This window comes from Atractosteus spatula, chromosome 7 (assembly GCF_055471065.1).
Source record: "Atractosteus spatula isolate fAtrSpa1 chromosome 7, fAtrSpa1.hap1, whole genome shotgun sequence".
Lineage (NCBI taxonomy): Eukaryota > Metazoa > Chordata > Actinopteri > Semionotiformes > Lepisosteidae > Atractosteus > Atractosteus spatula.
The window spans coordinates 54,726,109-54,746,945 of record NC_142712.1 but is presented as its reverse complement, the minus strand read 5'-3'; the positions used below and the strand labels follow the sequence as shown (position 1 = coordinate 54,746,945).

Here is a 20,837-nt window from a genome sequence, read left to right as displayed (position 1 = left end):
GAAGATGTACAGTTTCCTTCCTAATCTTTTATGTCTTTAAAAATCAGCTGACATATTTCTGCAAAGCTAGTGCTTGGGTTAATTTATATGGTGCTACAGAGTACCAAAAATATTAAGACACTGAACAATACAATTCAAAACCACAAATTTACAACAAGGAGGTTTTATTAGTGATGTCTATTGCTTAAGATGGCCCTATGTCAAGTTCAATCGTTCCACATTATATAAGTTAATTACAGTATCTGAAGTGTACTTCACATTACAGAAACAGGCCCTTGGAGGAGGGGAACGAAGAAAACTGACAACAGCATACTGAGCAGCTGTACGCTTACTGTACAGCTTGTAGACACCTCTATATTGAAAACTACTCTTTTCCCTTCGGGCAAAATGTGTATGGCAATATTCTGATATTTAAGTTAAAAATGAGGTAAAAAAAATAACTTCATTGTCCAGCATGTAGTCCTCTCCTTGCTGTTTCTCACTTGCCCAGGGCCTTGTCCAGGTTTTTCTTGATGGCGTCGAGGAAGTCTGTAGTGTTGACGTAGTGCTCGTTCAGCTTGCAGCTGGGGGACAGAGATGAGCTTGTGTCAGAACACCAGGGAGCACTGCAGATATCCTAACCCACAGGGCAACCTGTCCGCGCTGCCACTGCACAACTGCCAGGCAAGGGTTTGATATAGACGCTAACGTCAGACTAGGGCGACTGAGGACGGAAGCCAGGGAGCGGATGTAGAGAGGAACCTAAACCCTACATGGCAACTGCAACACTATTTTTATATTTTGGGGTTAGAAACTTACTCGTTACCTCTGATTGCAGATCATGTTGGAACATTCCTGCAGAGAAATGTCTGCTGCACAACCTGTACTTATTCGCTCGTACAGCAGTCTTTACAGTGACTAGTGAGCAGGAAGGGCCACATCACGTCACAATTCGTGGGAACTCTCACTCACTCCCATGGCGAGACCAGGGGTTTGTGACAACACGGCGACTTGCAGTACTTACACAAAATTCATGATTTTGTGTTTAATTTTGGAATTTGTACCATTTTTCTATAACATCACTGAATTTATTTTGTTACCGAGATGTAATAACCAGTCTGAGAAATTGGGACTGCAGTTCCCCTTTAAAATAAAAATAAGAAGCATTTTTATTATTGTGCACTTATACCTTCTGCACAACTTCAAGCCACCTCAGAGAGAAATAGTTCTTATTCTGCAGACGAAAGAATTCTTTCTTTAACAGACTGCACTGGAAAGGTGACATTTTGTACAGCAGTGGGTTAGAGAAACTCACTTTGCAAGGCCGTGGATACATCCTGCGAGGTCCTTGGTCATGACTCCGCTCTCCACCGTCTCGACACACACCCTCTCCAGTGTCTGGGAAAACCTGCACATGGGCCGAGAAACACAGAGGGCTTAGCACAACACGCCTCCAAGCCCACGTGAAGCCACGCTGTGTCCGCAGGACAGACAGAGGGCGTGTGCAAGTTCTTGTCGTGCTAATGAAACCAGTGTTCACAGTTCTACCACTCAAACAAGAATGCATGCCCTCCCATGATAACGGAAATCATCCACGTCTATGACAATACAGCTCCCTGATAGCAAGTGAGAGGCATAAAACTGCACGTTTCGAAGAAACATTTAATTGATTCAACACGTTTGGCTGCGAATATAAAATTAAAAGCACTACACCAGAAATGGTCAACTGCATGGCAATAAGCTTGGTGTTACTCACCTTCAATAATCAGATGTAAACTCACAGATTAATAAAGAACTGCAGCATTTTAGTTTATTGTGCCGCTCACTGTGAAAGGATTTCACATTCTAGGACAATAACAGCACATTCCCAAAAATGTACAAATATTTTCTTTGCTTTGATATTTGTATAAAATGAATTTGAGAGGTTTATGTTGTCTAACTGACACACCAAACTAACTGGTATCTAGGCTGGAGATCTAAAATTATTCTCAGAAAGATGCTAATTAACCTGTTCTTTATTTCTCTCATGGGCATCTGAAGCTTCTGACTGGCCATCCAAGCAGTGAAACATCGGTTATCGACACAAGAGGCTGACTTTGATAGATGAAGCTTGACTCTATTAAACAAACCTAACAGTGACATCACATGCTCTGGAACGCAGACGTAGCAGACAGAAGCTCCTGCACTGCTTGGGCAAGAGTATGTGTTGTCCCTTGACGTTTCATCGCAGTGGCTATCAGGCACAAGTGACTACCAGTTTGTTTAATTGTAAAGCGCCTCAGGATAATGTATCGAGAAAGGCAATATATAAAAAATGATCATTAGTAGTATTAGTTGTAGCGTAAATCGTTCGTCCTAGAAGTTAGGCTTCAACCCGATACTACCCCTATCCCTGAGCCCTCTCTGGATCGCAGGCACGGACCCTGGCGCTTACCTAATCAGGTCCTGGTTGCCATCGAGCTTGCCGCGGTGTTCCAGCCCCCTGGTCCAGGCGAAGATGCTGGCAATGGGGTTGGTGCTGGTTGGCCGGCCCTTGGGAGGAAAGGAAAGGAAGAATGAGCTTCAGAGGAGACTGTGGTCTGGTTCACATCACTGGGCAACATGCTACTCCTCTCGCACTGCGTCATGTCTAGTGTTATTTAACAACGGAAAGATCCTCAACTGCACATTATCAGGTGAAACATTAAATCAGTAGAAACAGTAGAAAGGAAAAGAGTCAAATCTCGCCTGTTTTTATAAGCATTTTTCATTCAGCTTTTATTGCTACAGATCGTTTTTAATCAGCTGGAGCTGTACTGCAACTGCACAACTCCCTCACTAGAGGGCAGTGCCTCACAACTACTGCTCAGAGGGTTAGTGTTTTTTTTTCCCCCAGTTTCACCAGAATTTTACAATACAACTGACAAAAGGGAGTTCTTTTTCCCCAATAGAAGACCGTTCCGAGAAGGGTGGCACCCTGGATCCCGATCAGGCAACTTTAGTCATCAACAGAGGCCTGCGTCAGTCTCACCTTCTGGTGCTCGCGGTAGTGCCGGGTGACGGTGCCGTGGGCCGCCTCGGCCTCGATGGTCTTGCCGTCGGGACACACAAGCACCGAGGTCATCAGCCCCAGTGAGCCGAATCCTGTGGGAGAGAGTGTGCGGTCAGCAAAGACAGCCTCCTTCCCGAGCCCAACGCCAGGAATCTCCAGTCACACTCAGGCTGTTAATGCCGCACATGGCGCCCGTTTCTGTTGCGCTGATGTTTTGGGGTGTTACTGAGTCACGGCACTTAGGTGCCCTGGCAGGTTTCTGCCATTCTCCGTCAGTTCTAAGACATGCACGATCAAGCGCAGGCGTCTGCAAAACCCGTCCATCTCAGTCCCTGGTTTTCCGCAGTGTAACGCAGACCTCCTTAAGCCGACTGTCCAAGCCCATTTTTCCTGCATTTTTGCTTGGAGCAGGAGGACACGGGCGAAGAGCAGCCACTACGCAGACCCCCCACCCCCCCCGTCACTCACCCTGCGCCAGGATGTCGGACTGAACGTCCCCGTCGTAGTTCTTGCAGGCCCAGACAAAGCCGCCTGAGGACTTCAGCACCTGGGCCACCATGTCGTCGATGAGCCGGTGCTCGTACCAGATCTTCAGCTTGTCAAACTCCGGCTTGTAGTTCCTGCAGAGTGGAGACACACAGCGCAGCTGAGAGCGCAGCCCGGGCTCGGCGCCCGGAGTGGAACAGTGCTCCGTATCAACTGAGCCAACACGAAATGCTTGGAATGGATCATGGAAGAAAGAAACGAATACATGCTGTGTGCTAATTAAAAACTTGTATACACAAGATATAGCCATTCTTATCTGTTTTTTTATTTACCTAGCAGATTTTCACTCTTAATAGCTGGGCTCTTCTAAAGCACTGTTTAGATACCTCTTTTCTCTCATCTTCACAGTCGAGGAATTAACGTCTCATTTTCATGTTTGTGTGTGTTAAGTGCACATAGTACAGGATAGTACCTAATTTTCAAGCATTTGCTAACAACTGTAACTACTGTACCATAGTTAGGAGTGTTATTGTTTTCCTGCCTGTTGTTTATGCATCAGCTAATGACTTTAAGCACGTTACACCAATAATTAACCAGGAATGTTACTGCTTTCAAACTTAGGTACTGTTCTGTGTTGTATTAAGGTGAGGTTTGGGTGTCTGAGGGAACATCTTTGAGTTGGGGGATTTAATTTCCAGGCTTTTTCACCTCACGAGCAGTTTCCGAAGAACGAATTGAGCTCGTATAAGGAAGGGTTACTGTACACAAAGGCAGACGAGGTGCTGAAGAGCAGAGAGGCAGCCCGCGGGGACTCTTACTTCTCGAAGATGTCCTGGAAGATGTCCTTGAATCTGCCGTCGTATGCCTTCAGGATGGTGTTCTTGGTGCTCATGTACAGGGGCCACTTCTTCTGGATGGCGTACTGGAAGCAGCTGTGGGCGAACCCGGTGATGGACTGCAGGGCGACAGGGGACACAGACGGATCGCGAGGTGAGCGCAGGGCGGAGGGGGCTCCTGCCCGCCGCGCTGCCTTACGGGTCGAGTCGCAGGCGCTGCCCGGGAGGGCGCCACCTCAGCGGGGAGACTGAACCGAAACGGCCGCTCGGAGCAGCTCTCTGGCGCACTCGAGGTGCCCAGTCCCACCAGTGCTTCCTTCAAAACGGGCCTGCTGCTCGTCTCAAAGGAAAAAAAAACCTTTCAAAGTGGAGCTCAGAGCAAATGGCAGGGGAAAGGGTTAACGCCCCCGCGCCAGTGGACCTGCTCGATTCTTCCCTGTGTTTACACGTGCATTTCCTTTCGTCCAAAGTTCAACAGTGTCATCATCTCGCAAAACCACCTCCGATCACTCCGCCCCACAACCCCTGTGATTGACCTCAATTCAGCTGGCGCCTGTGCTGAAGTCTCAAGGTGTCTGCCGTCATTATCTGTGCCAATTACTACGCCCCAGCGGATGCCAAGATGAGGAGGCGCTTGCGTCTGACTGGGAACGAGCTCCTACAGACACCTAGGGATTGTGTGTTACAAGCCCTTAATCTCATTATGCTTCGGAGGCCGGCTGCACTAAGATTCTGACACGTTGTGTAAAGTCCACATTCAAGCCTAGAAGCCCATTAGGCCATCAGGGCTGATCTCACTTTCTGGACAGTAAAGAAGACTGAGAGCATGTGGCTCTTCCCCTGGCAGGCTGGCACGCTACACTACTCCACTGCAGGGTTTACTTATATATGGGTGGCCTAGGTCAGTGTCTCTCAACCCTTCCCATCCCACAGCATACTTACATAAAGACAGGCATTTTGCAGGATTCCTCCTTCAAACAAATACATCACTGGCCTGAGCAAATTATTGTTCATAAGTGTTTAATGTGAGCTGGCCTGAAAATGTACAGTCAACCTTATCCTGGCAGGGACTGAGGACGGTGAAACACAGATCTCTGGCCCAACGGCCCTCAGACATTCTGTTTTTGTGTTCTATGGCCTTCAGACCCTAACTCACGCCACACACGATTCCCATGTGACCAGTCTGAGCGCAGCCCCCCGTCTCCAGGGCGCACACCAAATGTGCAGTGCGACATCTCAGTAACTCCACAAAACCAGTGCAAATGTGATTTTTAATTAGGCAGCACACCAGCTGAGAAATGCTTGCCTGGAGCCACAGAGCAAAGTAACTCGCTCCAGTCCAGAGTCCTGACCACCATACCACACAGCCCCTCAGGTGGCACACAGCACTGTGCCAATGTTTCAGTGAGTGCCGGTACAGATCAGGGATCTCCAACCCAGGTCCTGCACAGTCCCAGTCCCGTTAGTGTTACAGGTCACTGTATCAGTGACAGTATCAGGAATATCTGTAGGTTATTGATCAATTAAGCAAGCAATTTGTTTAAGCAAGGGAGCTGTGCTCCATGATATCTTGATATCAAAGGTCAGATCAGGATTTGTTCCACATGTTATCAGAATGGCTTAATCAAACCAACCCCCAGCTTAAGCGATCAGTTCAGATTACTTCAAATACTCACAAATCGATTTATTGGCGACCTTAAAAAAAAAAAACTGTAGCCACTTCATCTATGTTTTTTTGCTAAAGCTATGAAAGCTTTAAGAAAGGAAGATTCCACCAAAAAATATTGCTTCTTATTACTTATGTAAGAGACAGCATGGTGTGGTCCGTGTGTAGACATATTGGTCTTATAAGGAAGACCTTTCAGGGTAACGGGAATGTGAATATGGATTGGCTCTGGCTGTTTTGCAATGCCAGAAATCAGAAGCATCTAAACAAACTAATAATTCCACTCTGGCGTCGATGCCAAACCCCCTCCTCGGTGTTCTGCCAGCTCCTGGGCAGCCCTGGCTGAGCAGAGGACATGAGCTCACCTCATCCGTGTTGTACATGCCCATCCCACAGCCCCCGCCAGGGAAGTCGAACACCTCCCACTCTTTGGCTGTGCTCCCATCCGTAGGGGTGAACACCATCTTGAACTTCCCAGGTTTGTCCACCACGAAGTCTGTCGCTTTGTACTGGGCAGAGACACGGAACAGACCCAGCTCAGCACAGAAAACATATAGCTTTACTTGTTTTAAAAGTCTAGGGTACCAAAAGTACTAACTTAACTGATGCAGTCTGCCTTGGTTTTACATGTGCAATGGGAGATACACTTTATCCTTTTGGGAAAACTACGTTAGGACTTCAGCAGGGTCTCACACTTCTTTCTTCAGCTGAAAGGTCGAGCTCTTGTGTAAAGCGTGTTTATCAGAAGAACAGGCCTTTTCTCTGTTGTTTCCTTTGCCTGCTGGGATCAGGCACTGCAGAGCCTACCTGGTCACCGTGGGCGTGTCTGCCGATCGTGATGGCCTGTGTCCAACCAGGAACGAGACGGGGAATGTTCTTGCAGATGATTGGCTCACGGAAGACTGTCCCGCCCAAAATGTTCCTGATTGTCCCATTGGGGCTCTTCCACATCTTCTTCAGATTGAACTCTGGAGAGGAATGAACAGCCAACACCGTCAGGAAAGCCTGCAGATGAGGGAGACCCCTCGGGCTCATCACGGACATCTGACTGTTAAGAGTCTTCACAGCACAGTAACAGCAGCTGTCTACAGGTGAGTGGGCTACATGCATTGGACTGTGGTTACATGTGAACAAATGGTTACATGTGGTTACAAGTAGATCTGACATTTAATGTAAAAAGCCAAGAGAAGAGATTAATAAAGAGTGTGTGGTATAGCCTAAGAAGATGCTTGGAACACTTTAATTCTGAAGCTCAATTCAGTTGTTAAGGAAGGAGAAAGGGGAGAAACCAGGCCTAGTTTTCACGTGGCTCTGGATTCTTACCACACACATGCTGGTCTCCAATCACTTTCAATAAAGGGTCTTGATGAAGGGATCAGCAGCTCAAAGAAACACATCTGGGGGACTTACAAACCAATCAAAAAGAGCAGCAAGAGAAGTGGAGACATCCTGCTCCACCCCCACCCGACTAGTCGCGCATTTGAAGCTCCTGCTTGACTGCTACCAGGGCTGGTCTGATCGGGGCACCTTTGTCTCTCCCCCCCCCCCACCCCCGCAGGATCCCACCAGAGCCCACCTTCTACCCGGGCCTCATCGGGAGTGATGGTGGCACACTTCACAGCGACACTGTACTTCTTGGTGGCGAGCGCAGAGTCGATGGTGACCTGGTCGTTGGTCTGGTCCCGGTACGGGAGACCCAGGTCGAAATACTTCAGCTCCACATCCACATTGGTCAGAATGAGCTTTTGAAACGAAAGCAAAAGGAGAGGATCAGCGAGTTTAACCCGCAGCACAGAGGACCGTCGCTGCAAATGGCCAAGAGAGGAACCGAGCTGCAGTCGCTGGACTAATGCGCAGCCTTCTCCAGGAACAACCCAGTGCAAGCGAGACTGGGACAGGGTGTCTACAAATATGACATTGACATTTATTTGGCAGACGCTTTTATCCAAAGCAACTGATATTCACACCCAGTTTATACAGCTGGGTATTTTCCTGGAGCCATGTGGGTGAAGCACAGCAGCTGTGTCCCACCTGGGACTTGATCCCATGATCCTCCATTATCCCACTGCTACAACCAACAGGCAGTGTACCCACTTCTGATTGCGTTTTCTACTGGGAAACTTCAGGAGAGCTGCACACAAATGCCAGATGACTGTAAATGTTAGCTTGTAGTGCCCTTTGCCTATTTAGGGAACAAGAACAGTTACGGATGTGACTCTCCTTTCGTTTCATTCAGTTGGCACCTGTCTCTTGGCAACCTGAACAGTAGCCTTAATGATAATTAACCCACAAAGCCCACAGGCACTAGAAGATATTCAGTAACTCTAGAAGTGCCTTTACAGAAATGTATTTTATCAAGCAATACAATAATCAGAGAGGGGGGAAAAGCTTCTGCTTACCAATGTCAAACAGTAATTATACTTCAGACCTGACATACGTAATTGTGTAGTGAAGTTCGTTTTAGAGTTAGACTCTAGGACTCCTGCAGTGGTTGATAAGGTTGCCAAGAAACAGTCTCCAGCTCTACCGGACATAGGGGTGGCTATGGAGCTAATCTTATTCACTCCTGTGAAACTGAATTCATTTCCGCACACCTCCCCCCTCTGGCTATATGTTCATTTAGCTTGTTACCACTTCACTTGTTACCCGGGGGCAGATTACACCTGACCCAACCATGAGAACTGTAGCTGCCATTAGCACACTCAGGATCCAAGGGCCCAGCACTGTGGGGCAATATTGCTAACCACTGCACCGACATACCACTAGAATCCCATACTTAAACCTGCTAAACACCCAAACAAAGTTTCTTCAAAGGAAAGGGTTACTCCTGCTGGGTATCTCCTTCTCCACAGGTTAGCACCAAGAAGCACACTGACCTATTAATCTTTCCTGTCCTATATCATAAAGTCAGACTCTTGCCTCTCCCGAAAGGTCAGTTTGTTTCGAATAGCTTGTGTTGTGCATCCCCAGCAGAGATACTCATCAGTCACCAGTCCATACTTGCCAGACAGCTTCTGTCAGCCAGGAAGATGTAATTAGGTAAACTGTGCTCGAGTCCAAGACCACACACACAATGGTTTAGAAAAGCTCGTGCATATAAAGAGAAAAGCGCTTAAGAGACTGCACTGCAATCTTGTTAAATTGGTTTTATTTTCCGAGTTACTGGGCTTAAGGCAATCAGTTCTAAGGGCTCAATTCCCCTGTGTTTCTCCCGTCCAAATGTAATTCTACAAAATAGATAGATTATACAACTGGAGTGCAAGGCAGAGGATAATCAACTGCTTGGCAAGACTTGCCGGATTTTAAATGCAGAGTAACTACCTCTTAAGAATTTGAATAAAAGGAGATGGGGCTGTTCGCAGTAGCTCTAGTTGGGTTTCCCTTATATTGCCAGCTCTTGTCCTGGAGAGTCTGGCTAGCCTTACAGGGTACCCAACCTACCTATTACTTCAGACTGGGATCACCCGTAGGTTACAGATCACGTCAGCTAGCAATCTCCTAATGAAGCAATACCTTCTCCTTGATGAACTCCCAGATGATTCGGGTCATTTCGTCACCGTCCATCTCCACCACGGGCTGGGCCACCTTGATACGCTTGTCGGCATCTGCGTGAGAAAGACCAAGCGCAAAGTGGTCAGCTCCAGGCTGCCCCAATGCTGCCCAGAGCCCAGCTCAGAATGGGTCAGAACACACTAAGGCTGTGGCTCCCTTTGCCCTCGGAATGCCCCCAGCAGGACACCTGGCAGGCAGTAAACTGAAAAGCTCTCTCTCCTCAAATGAACTACGTGCAGTGGTCAGGATGAGAAAACATGAAACACGATGGGCAGTGATATCGAGTGTTATCCCATCAGTGAATTGGCCTCATCACTGTGTTCTCCTCCCCACTGATCGCCGATGTGTGAAAGGGTACTGGCTGCTGTTGCATCACGCAGGTGGGGAGGGGATCCCCATTACCTGTAAAGCCCTTTGAAAGGAGTGTCCAGAAAAGCACTATATATATATAGGTGGTTGAAAAACAAACATTTTCATTGTATGACCAACTTTAAAAGTGGGTCATTCATCTAATGCAAAAGCATTGTCTGAACTAAAGGCAGTGAATTAAGACGGCTCTTTCGCTTGATTTCTATTGAAAGTCGAAAAGGAAATTTAGGTCGGGCACCATGTTTCCAGGAAAGACAGAGGCATTTAAAAGGGACTTAAGAAATCAACTTCACAGCACGCATATGTAATTAACTTTCAACAATGCTGAGCCAAGTCAGCTGATTTTAATTTGTGTTTCACTGTCTAAAACAAAACTGCTGTTACAGCGAAGTGAAGAAGGAGAGGCACAGCTCTTGATGCTTATGCTGGGCTTCACAGCAGTTATACGGGATAAAAAAAGAAAATCTTTTTTTCGTTTCAAAAAATGCACAGGAATGTACAGCTCCACGACACTGAATGGAGGAACCAGATCAAGTTGCAGTGAGGACTGCATGTGGTCTGTCCTGGAACAGCAGACAAGCTGAATGAGCAGATAGTGAGAGGGTGGGATAGGAGGCCTCACCTATCATCCCCATCTCTAACTGTAAACCGCAACACAGTGATGTCTCTACTCTGTATCTGGTTACAGATACGGCAGACTCTATGTTATTCATGTATGAACGTGTGCACATGGGGGAGAGGAGGCTGGGTCTGGCTGAAAAGGTGCACTCTGTGTTATTTGCAAGGCTCCTTAAAGTCAGGCCCCCTCATTCACGTACTGCAGCAGCCCAAGGAACTGTGAAGGCTGCAGGGGTCAGAGGGATGATGCACTCTTGTGCAGGGCCGAATCTGTGCACACTTGTGCAGTCACCACCTCTGCCTGTAAAGCACTCACAACAACCTCAGCTTCCGCTACGTAGCTTCAGCTACGACATCACACTCAGCGCTCGTCTTCGAGTATCTGGTTTCCTTTTCCGTCATTGAAACAAAGTTTGTTTCTGCCTTGTTCCCCCCTCACCCAAGTCAACTGTTGACAGACTCCACACTAAACACTAAAGTTGCCTTTCTTCTAAACCTGTTCCAATTCTACCAACCTGTTTACTGACAAGTATCAGGTAACAACAGAACGGGACACTGACAACATCCTCCGTGCACTGAAAGGTTCTGCTGTGTCCTGGTCAATTGTAACTCCAGCGATCATTTCTTGCTCAGCAGACGTGACTTCTTGATTAGGGAAGTTCATTATCTTTACCAGACTTCAGTAGAGTCTGTGAAATATCCACTTCTGCCCAGAGTGGAGCCTCGTGACACAGAGAGTGGATTTGCATTCTGAGAGCAGTCAGCTCACATGGCAGCCCTCCAATAAAACTCCCTCTCTCTTCCTCGGACTCTCAGGCCGTCCTCTTTCCCTCTCTCGGCAGGGAAGGGAAGGAGGGGGAGGGGAGGAAGAGAGTCCAGGGACTTGGACACCTGCTTGCTTAGGAGGCTAAATGAAACTCTGTATGTCAGCTGCTGCAGAAAACGGAAAGAACTTTTGAAGATCCGAAACACACTGACACAACGAGCCATTTCACAACGCAAACCTCCCGGAGGACCATGCCTTAAGGTTAAGCGGCTGACAAAACAACAAAGAGGTCGATTAAAGATCCATTTGTTCTTCACACAAAATCAGCCTGAGCTCTAAGTGGGAAACCTTAAAGGAAGGAGAAAAGTTTCAATTGTATACTCAAAGTCCTCTGCACTGTCCTTCCTCTAAAAAAAAATATGTAAAGGGACTTTTCTGCTTTTCCTGCCCTGTGATGCAATCTGATTTTACAACCTCTTCAATCTTCACCCATACGGCTAATCACACAAAACAACCTGCCCAGACTCATTTGAAAGTGAAATCAGCCTGTTTAAAATGTCTATTATAGATAACCCACAGTGGGAAAGAAAAAGGTCATAAGTTCTGAAAATTATCTGCCAGATGATTTCTTAATTACTAAGAACAACTGCAATCAAAGCTCCTGAACTCTCCTCCACAGCCTGACCGCTGCTGACGGCCTCCGAGGGTGACAACATGGTGCACAGACTGCTCTGGGACATGTTCCGTTTAACACTCTCTCAGCTGAGCCGGCTGCACGTAAACCAAGACCCCTCTCGGGGTGGGCCTGTGAGAGGCAAGAGGCGATGAGCCCGTACGTTTGGAGTGCATCTATATAAAAAATAGAAACAATATGACTCAACCCTGCATAAGCCTCTTGTGCAATAGTTTTCAGGCCTAGCCCTGATCAGCGAGAGCGAACCTCCGCCACACAGTGTCATGGGGAGCGTCCTGCCTAAGCTCAGCCCCAAGTACGTCCAGCAGGACAGTCTCAACTTGAAAAGTATTCATCCATCTATACATTCATCAGCAGAAACCTGTGGCAAGCCAGAACACAAGCCCTGAAAGCAGAGGGCTCCAGGTGGGACCGAGGGCAGGCCACCGCTGCACCTCTTGTGTTGCCAGGGGGTGGAAGAGATCCTTTAGAATGGACAACCAAGCCCACCAACACATTCTGGGTAACTGGAACACATCCAGAATAAGCACAGGCAGAGCAAGCTAATGCAAACATCAGGCAGCCAAGTCTGGAAGTGAACTCAGGACCCTGGAGCCTGGTGCTACTATCAGGGAGCCAGGCACCCTGGGAAGGCTCCCACTATCACAGTCACGGCCAAGGGCACCCTGGGAAGGCTCCCACTATCACGGTCACGGCCAAGGGCAACCTGGGAAGGCTCCCACTATCACGGTCACGGCCAAGGGCACCCTGGGAAGGCTCCCACTATCACGGTCACGGCCAAGGGCATCCTGGGAAGGCATTCCCAAAACATTTTAAACAAAGTAGAAAATATACACAATTATGTACACTTTTAAAGGTATTACATATTTACTAATTTTATTAGACAATATACTCATATGTACCCAAAATCTACGTATATAACAATGACAATAGCGATACACATACACATATATACCTATATCACAACATAGTTACATGTGTTTAGCAAACACTGAATAGTATCTTAAAAATAAACAGTATATAATTGACATTCTTGTCTAAAATACAAAGATATAGTATTTAATATATTTCTCCTATGACAAAAATAGGCCAATTTCACAATATTGAAAATAATTCAATATCATGCGGTATACACAATACAAACATGTTTTATCAATCTCAAATACTAAACTTTAAATAACATTAGGCTGCCACACAGGAAACATCAATAAGTAAGGCTGTGAAACATTGTATACACAGTATATAACTGTGCACATGTGCACACAAATGTATGTGTCTGCCTGGGCTATTTTAAGTGCACACTCAATCTGAAACAGTCTGCAGGACTATTTTTTTAAAGATCGGCACCTGAATCAGGAAGTGTGAAGCACTTACCGTGCACGTATACACTGTACACACTCAAATTTGTCAGCCCAGGCTTGCTCCCTGCCCACAAAGGGCAGTGCCATCCCAGTTAAACCCACTGCAGAGTAAGAAGCAGACAAGCGCCAGTAGGACTGTGCTGTGTGCGGCTGCTAGCAATGATCAGACAGCACTGCAGACACAGAAGATTTGCATGAACTCTCCTTGAGTCACTCCTGTTCAAACGCGCCCTGCCGCTGGAATAACGTGTTGGTCTGCCAACTTTACAGCCTCCTCCCCACAGCACATGTAGTTCAGGAATAATTACCTTAAGTGGGAGGCTCTTTCTGCATTCACATAAACCTACTACCCAAAGAGGCTCACCTCATGTTTTATAAACTAAATTAAGGCAATTAACTTCATTTTTCAATGTTTGACGATGCATAATCCGGGACTCATTACAGCTGCTCACAACAGCATTGTTAAAGCAGTGAGCAATCTGTCACTGAACATTTACACACAGAAACACCACATTAACATGGGCCTGTTAGAAGAGAAGCACTAGAAATAAAGGCAAACACTGGAGAGACCAGCCGAGCCACAGCAATTAAAATCAAAGATGAGGCGAAAGATTAACAAAATGAAATGACCCTCAAGACTAACAATTCACTCTTACAATAGGTGCCTCAGATTTATCCTTGTCTTGTCTTTCTGAGAAAGTTAACAGAATGACAAGTTAAAATCCAGTAAGGGATTTACAAAAATCCATTATTTACCCATTCCAAAAATCAAACGTATAAGGAACAAACCTGGTTGCCACTAGGCTGGTTTTCCGGGAAGCTGTGCTGGTGTAATCTTTCCAATGTCAGCAGCTATATCACCCTGCAACTCACAACTGGCAGCCCACTGAAGCTCAGCAGGTGTGAGCCTGGTCAGTACCTGGACGGGAGACCTCCTGGGAAAAACTAAGGTTGCTGCTGGAAGAGGTGTTAGTGGGGCCAGCAGGGGGCGCTCAGCCTGCGGTCTATTTGGGTTCTAATGCCTCAGTATAGTGACGGGGACACTATACTGTAAAAAGGCCTCTGGATGAGACGTAAAACCTAGATTCATATTCTAGGTTGAATCTAGGATGAATTGAATCTCAGTTGAATCTCATCCTCTGGATGAGATGTAAAACCTAGATTCATATTCTAGGTTGAATCTAGGATGAATTGAATCTCAGTTGAATCTCATCCTCTGGATGAGACGTAAAACCTAGATTCATATTCATCTATGAACTGGCTTCATCACTCTGCTCTCCTCCCCACTGATAGCTGATGTGTGGGGAGTGTTCTGGCGCACTATGGCTGCTGGCGCATCAGCCAGGTGGGGCTGCACATTTGTGGTGGTGGAGGGGATCCTCATTACCTGTAAAGTACTTTGAGTGGAGTGTCCAGAAAAGCGCTATATAAGTGTAAGCAATTATTATTATTAATTTTGGTCATCAAATCAAAATGCACTTTGACGCAGGGCTCCACCTTGGCATGACACAGTAAACTGGAGTCACCGGGCTACACTGGCACTGCAGCACTCTGAGAACTTGTTCCCTGTGGCTACAGGCTTAACAGGTAGGCAGCATTTTAAGGTATTGTGCTGTGATATATAAAAAACATTACATTTTTAAGGAGTTTAGAAAACAGAATGATTTAAAGTGCCCTTTTATTAAGGTACAATTCAACAGCAACCAAGAGAAATTTGTCCTAAGCGACCACAATGGAATAAACTGACAAACACTAATCCTTTCAATACAGTCATTCAATAATTAGTGTTTTGGTCACAAAGAGCTACAATCACTACTGGGAAAGGTATGTGCTGAACATATTCTTCACTTTCTCAAGTTAGGATTCTCAGTGGCAGCCTGTAGTAAACTTACTATTAATTTGAGGAAAAAAAAGGCAAGCAAGAACACAAAACACAAAAGAATTACGCTTAACAATAAGATACAGTACAATGGGCTTGTGCTACAGTGTAATCGTGGTCATGGGACAGCTGATTCCTCTGAAGCTGTCAAGGGCAATACGAGCTAAAGGAGCAGTTTTCCTTTCAAGGTCAACTGTTAAAGGACAGCAGCTGGGGAACTTGCTGGTGTTACAGTCAGTCTTACAACATCCAGCCTGACAGCGTTTTGGAACATCTTCGACTCAGAATGCTCTGTTCCCTTCCTCATACAGGCAAAACAAGACGATGAAATACACAGAGAGCTTTCGCACAAGCATGAACAAACCCCAACAGCAACAGGTGTTTCAGAAAAGCAGCTGAAGTGCGAAATGGGCAGATTTAATTAAGGCCGACATTAACCGGACACGTCTCTGTGCTAAATCTGCCAACTAATATATAACCAGGTTGAGGTTCCAGTGAAGTTCTTCCAACATTCATGAATGCAAAACCTAACATATGGCCAATCATTAAATTTCACAAAGCCAACGCTTCGTTTACTGATGTTTCGGGAAAATAACACGTACCATCTTTGAAGCAAAAAAGAATTCAGCAATTGTACTTTTAAACTACAACGATAACCGGCAGGGATAACTTTAAATTTTCTCTTTAACACAAACATCGAGGCCTAGTACTTACAACATAATGACCACTACTACATGGCGACATGATTCATTGAGAAGTAGCAGACGAGCAGCTCTGTTACAGTTGTGTACAATCATTTTAAACCAAGCAGCCATCATCCAATCTGAAGGTAAATTTAAATACTAAGTGGGCACAACGTAATGTTGGAACTCTGTGATACAGAAAACACAATTGCAAGAATTTCACTCACCATTTTAACCCTGTAAAAATCCTGAAAGCATCTGGTGATTCACTCTAAAGTTGGCCAGCACTACTGTATATTCAAATGCTGCAGGGGAAACTTGCACATATCTTAAGACATTAAACTACTACAACAGGCACAGATCTCAACATTTTCAGGGCCTGAGTTGTATTCGAAGTTAAAGGGGCCATACAAAATTGTCAGCAGTAACAGCTTCTCCCTTGTGACTGTAAGAAGACAGAAACCGTGTTCTTCGGTGAAACGGTGTCAGTTTGTAAACTGGCACACTGGACATTTCACTTGACCTCTGCAGACTGTTTCATAGGACTAAAGCCATATCTCTGTGCAAAAAAATCTGTAAACAGCACTTAGAACTGCCTTTTCTTTCTCTGACAGTGGTCAAAATCTCTTCTGAGAGCTGGACAAGAATTCAAATCAAAGGTAAACACAGTCACACCTACAGGCCATTCTTATGCAAGAAAGCCTTTCAAGAAAAGGCAGACATGAAATATTAGTGTCTCTTGTGCAATGCAGAGAGAAACAGCTCATTAGGGCCTTGATAAGATTACACTGTTCTAGAGTAAACTGTGGACTGGAAATTAAGATATTTCTTGTTCTAAGGCTATGAAAAGCAGATGGGGGTGAAGGAACTGTCCATAAATTACTACACTTTCATGTTTTTTTTCTTAGCTGTGCGAGTTCTGCGGAACGGGCCTGTTCTCCACTGCCCTGAGCTGAAACCACTTTCCTTCAACCTGCTGCTCCTGGCCTCAGTCAGCCAAGCATCTTCCACCCTCTCCCTTCTCCTCGTGCCCTTCGGCTTTGCCCTAGTGATCCTTTCCACCCCTTCTCTAAAAATGGCAGCCAGCATGACCAGACCCTCACGCCTCACTGAGTTAAGGCCTGTCTAAGCCACTCCAAGCTTTTAATCCTCACAAAGCACAGTGCTGAAGGAAGCCTTCACCCAGGACCCAGGGCACAACACGACACCCTTCTGCAGGCCCACGCCACCTCTCACAGTGCCCTTTAATCCAAGCCAGCACGGCCTTCCCCTTGCTTTCAGACAGAAAGCACGACGAATGAGCTTCAGACAGAGAAATTACGTAACAGTGGCCGAGAGGGGAAAAAAAAAAGACCCTTCTTCTCTAGCAAGTCCTTCATCTGACCTCCTTACTCACACAGCGATCCAGAAAGCACACGCAGGAATACTGTTCGAGCTGGCCTGTCGCTACATCACATGTCTGAGGCCAGATACGATTTCCACAACACAAATGCACATGCCTTTAAATCTGGGACAAGTGTCTCCCCGCCAAGAAAACTGTTTGACCTTGAAGGAGGAAACATGGGGGATTTTGTATAATCAGACAGGCAAAGGAACAAAAGCAGATACCACACTTCTCTTTCTCTGCCTAAAGGTTTAAAAAAAACTTTAAATCAATAAGAGTGCCTCACAAGAGACAGTAAGAAATTTCCCCATTGATTAGACATTGGTTAGTTTCATTTTCATCGTCTGGGATTCCTCCTTACTCAAACAGGTTGGTGGGGTTTAAAATAGATTTTACGGTTTTGGATTTTTCATACAGTGGAAAAAAAACCCACAAATTTGAACACTACCTAAGCCTGCGTTAAAACCCCCAAACAACAGCACTCATATCTGTGCAGTACGGCTTCTCGGGCCTCGCTGGCGACGCTCAGCTGATGAAAACGTTTCTATATGAGTCGCACATGACTTGGCACAGCAAGCCGAGACGTACTCAACAGCAACAACAAAAAAAGCACCAGCGGATGTCAGACCGAAAAAGTTTGCGTTTATATACTCTTGTTGTTCTACACTGCTAGCGATATTAAATAAAATGTAGAAGTGCTAAGAGTTGCAACAAGGCAAAGACGGCGTCAGTGCGTTCATGCAAACTCCTTGAAGACCTAGTCCTTCTTATGAAGCATCTGACCTTAACAGTATATAGGCGGAAATAACGGAAGCTGAAACCCACACGCTGCTTGTTTACATTTCTGTCAGATTTCAAGGTGGCTGAAGATACTCCTCGGTTGTCAAACACGACCCGAGGCCAGGTGAAATACCTGCTACGGGGTAAGACTTCGGGGGGGAAAGCAGCGCAAAACCCTCGACATTTCTTAAATTACTCAACTACCGCAAAACGATACGAACATCTAGGTGCACTATATGGGGTTTTTTAATGCAAGATTTTAAACGCTGCACACGATGCACAAGCCCGAGAACTTTTTTTTTTTAATTCACCTGCAACCACCCAACACTTGATTAGAGATGAGAAGGCTGAAACTGGGCTAGCAGAGGCAAAGTTGCAAAAATTAAGTATTAGGACGGGGCCGGCATCAGCTGAGCTGCCTTAGTCGTCCTCTGCCCACGTCAGAGCTGAAATGTGAGCCCCCCCCACCACCTCCAGCGTGAGGGTCTGACTAAACGACCGGTTAAAAGGTAAACGCCTACACAACTTGTCCACGGTCGAAAACTAAAGTCTGGCGTCCGTAACAAAGGTCACGTCGCCTCGATCCGCTTTTGCAGCGTCTGTAATTAACAGCAGGCTGCCCTCAGGCAATGTCCTCCTCTCATTCATACCGGAGCTCATTCAGCGCCGCGCCGTTCGCCGGCTTTTCGGCAAGATGGTCGCCGGCTGCGCGCCGGGGGAGCGTTTCTGTTTTTGCCCTTGACCGCTCTGCCCTGCTGTTTTTCTTGCTCGGCTCAATAACTTGTTTTTTTTGTTGTTTGCTTTGTTCTGTTCTTTAACAACAACAACTGTTGAAGAATAATGCCTCGGCGGCGTTTAGTTTCATTTTCAACCCGGGTCCTTTCAAATCAAAGACGAACCGCGAAAGTCAACGAACGGGACAACAAAGGATGTGCTGATCTGGAAGAAAATAACAGAACCCAGTCTCCTTCTCGCCGGGTTTGTTTGTTTGTGTTTTAGGTCAGCTGCCTTGCTTGCTTGCCTAAATCAATGAACGGACAGATCCCTGTCCAGAAAAAAAAAAGGCTTACAGTTCCCGAAACCCTATTCGGTCTCTTCTATTAATTAACAGGATTGGTACCGATCAACGTGATTTGCAGTTAAACGGCGGAACACTGGGCTCTGTTTTAATAAAATAAACCACTGTGTGTGTAGTGGGGGGGGAACAAAATAACAAACCCGCTAAGTTAAGACATGTATCAATCTTAAATTGCACACGTCTGCAGTCGGCTATATGTCCCGGATACGGTGTAGGGCTAACGCATCTTTGCTATAAATAGCCGGGCGCCGCTGCTCGCCGCTGCCCGAGGACGGAGCGGGTCCCGCCGGTCAGACTCACAGTTGCGCTGCTGGAGGTGCTGGCAGGCGGCGGGGGCCAGCGCGGCGGGGCTCCTGGACACCGCGGCGGCGGACCTGGAGAGGGAGCTGAGCACCTTCAGGTATCCTGCCATGTTTCGGCTGCTGCTGCTGCTGTTGGCGGGTTGCACTCCGGACGAAGAAAAGGCCGGGTGGGAAAGGAGCGCAGTACAATATACCGGGGCAGAGCGCCTCCCCAAGCCTGCGATCCCACACGTACAGCCCCACGTCAGCGGCTGTCATGAGGACGGGGGGGCCCTGGCGGTGGGCAGCGATGCCGCCGTGCGGTGGGTTGCGGTACTGCAACCTGTCCGTGGTGCTGCCGGCCGTGTCGACCAGGAAAGCACAGAGAAAAGCTAATTTTCTACGCTCCACGGGGCTGGGAAACTGTCCTTTTACGTTTGTGTTACCTTTTTGTCAGTTTACGCAATATTCCTGTCTGATTGTTTTGGCACCGAGCGTTTTGGGAGCTCATACGCGCTCTCAGTTTCACTCCATATGACTCTCCGGTTTACTATGATTTCACTGTGCTCCCACAGTTATTATTACATTATTAAGTAATAATACTTTCTTGTAGGTAGCGCCTTAAAAAGCATCTTATCAAAACGCATTATAGGAAACGTAAAAAATAAGTTAAAACAAGCGAAAACAGTAATACGGACTAAATCCAGTAAAATTGATTAAATTTCCACAAAGAAACACAAGGGATTAGAACTGTAGGAGAATAAGCAAGGAGCAGACACAGTCCTCTACCCCTTCCTCTCCAATTCACACAATGCCACATTCGCAAGTGAATTAGTCCTCACCCCCTTCAAAAAGCAGGGTTTTCTCAGTGGTGTGACGATGCTTTAAAATAGGTTTGTTGACTTGCATGTGAACCTATTGTGAGCTGACCCACTTTCAGGGTGAAAATGTACTGGCAATTAGCACTTCTATGCTAACAGTGCTGTTTTGGGTCTTTCTGGTGCAACTGAGGAACAGAGATTGACTTCAGTCACAGTAGTGGGTTTATTACCAACATATGCTGGTGTTTGACAGCATAGGTTACTTTATTGAAATAATCAGCAGTGTTTACTTTGAACCCCTCTATCTGTACCTTATTTGTATCATCTACAGCCTTAGTGCATTCATTAACAGATTAGGGTGTATTTGTTGAAACAAGTTCTCAGAGTGCTGCAGTGCCTGTGTAGCCCGGTGACTCCAGTTTTCTGTGTCATGACAAGGTGGAGCCCTGCGTCAAAGTGCATTTTAATTTGATGACCAAAATCAAAAATAATAACTGCTTACACTTATATAGCACTTTTCTGGACACTCCACTCAAAGTGCTTTACAGGTAATGAGGATCCCCTCCACCACCA

General features: G+C 46.4%; 1 protein-coding gene across 1 annotated transcript; it reads right to left on the bottom strand.

The window, feature by feature from the left end:
• Nucleotides 1–147: 147 nt before the first annotated feature.
• idh2 (isocitrate dehydrogenase (NADP(+)) 2) lies at nucleotides 148–19,739 on the bottom strand. The gene is made up of 11 exons (XM_088920404.1): nucleotides 19,463–19,739; nucleotides 9,512–9,603; nucleotides 7,575–7,740; nucleotides 6,806–6,966; nucleotides 6,364–6,507; nucleotides 4,315–4,451; nucleotides 3,479–3,630; nucleotides 2,990–3,102; nucleotides 2,414–2,511; nucleotides 1,295–1,387; nucleotides 148–563 (listed from the first exon to the last, which is right to left on the bottom strand). The coding sequence occupies exons 1-11, from the start codon at nucleotides 19,572–19,574 to the stop codon at nucleotides 479–481; spliced, it is 1,353 nt and encodes a 450-aa protein (XP_088776530.1). The 5' UTR covers nucleotides 19,575–19,739; the 3' UTR covers nucleotides 148–478.
• Nucleotides 19,740–20,837: the final 1,098 nt, after the last annotated feature.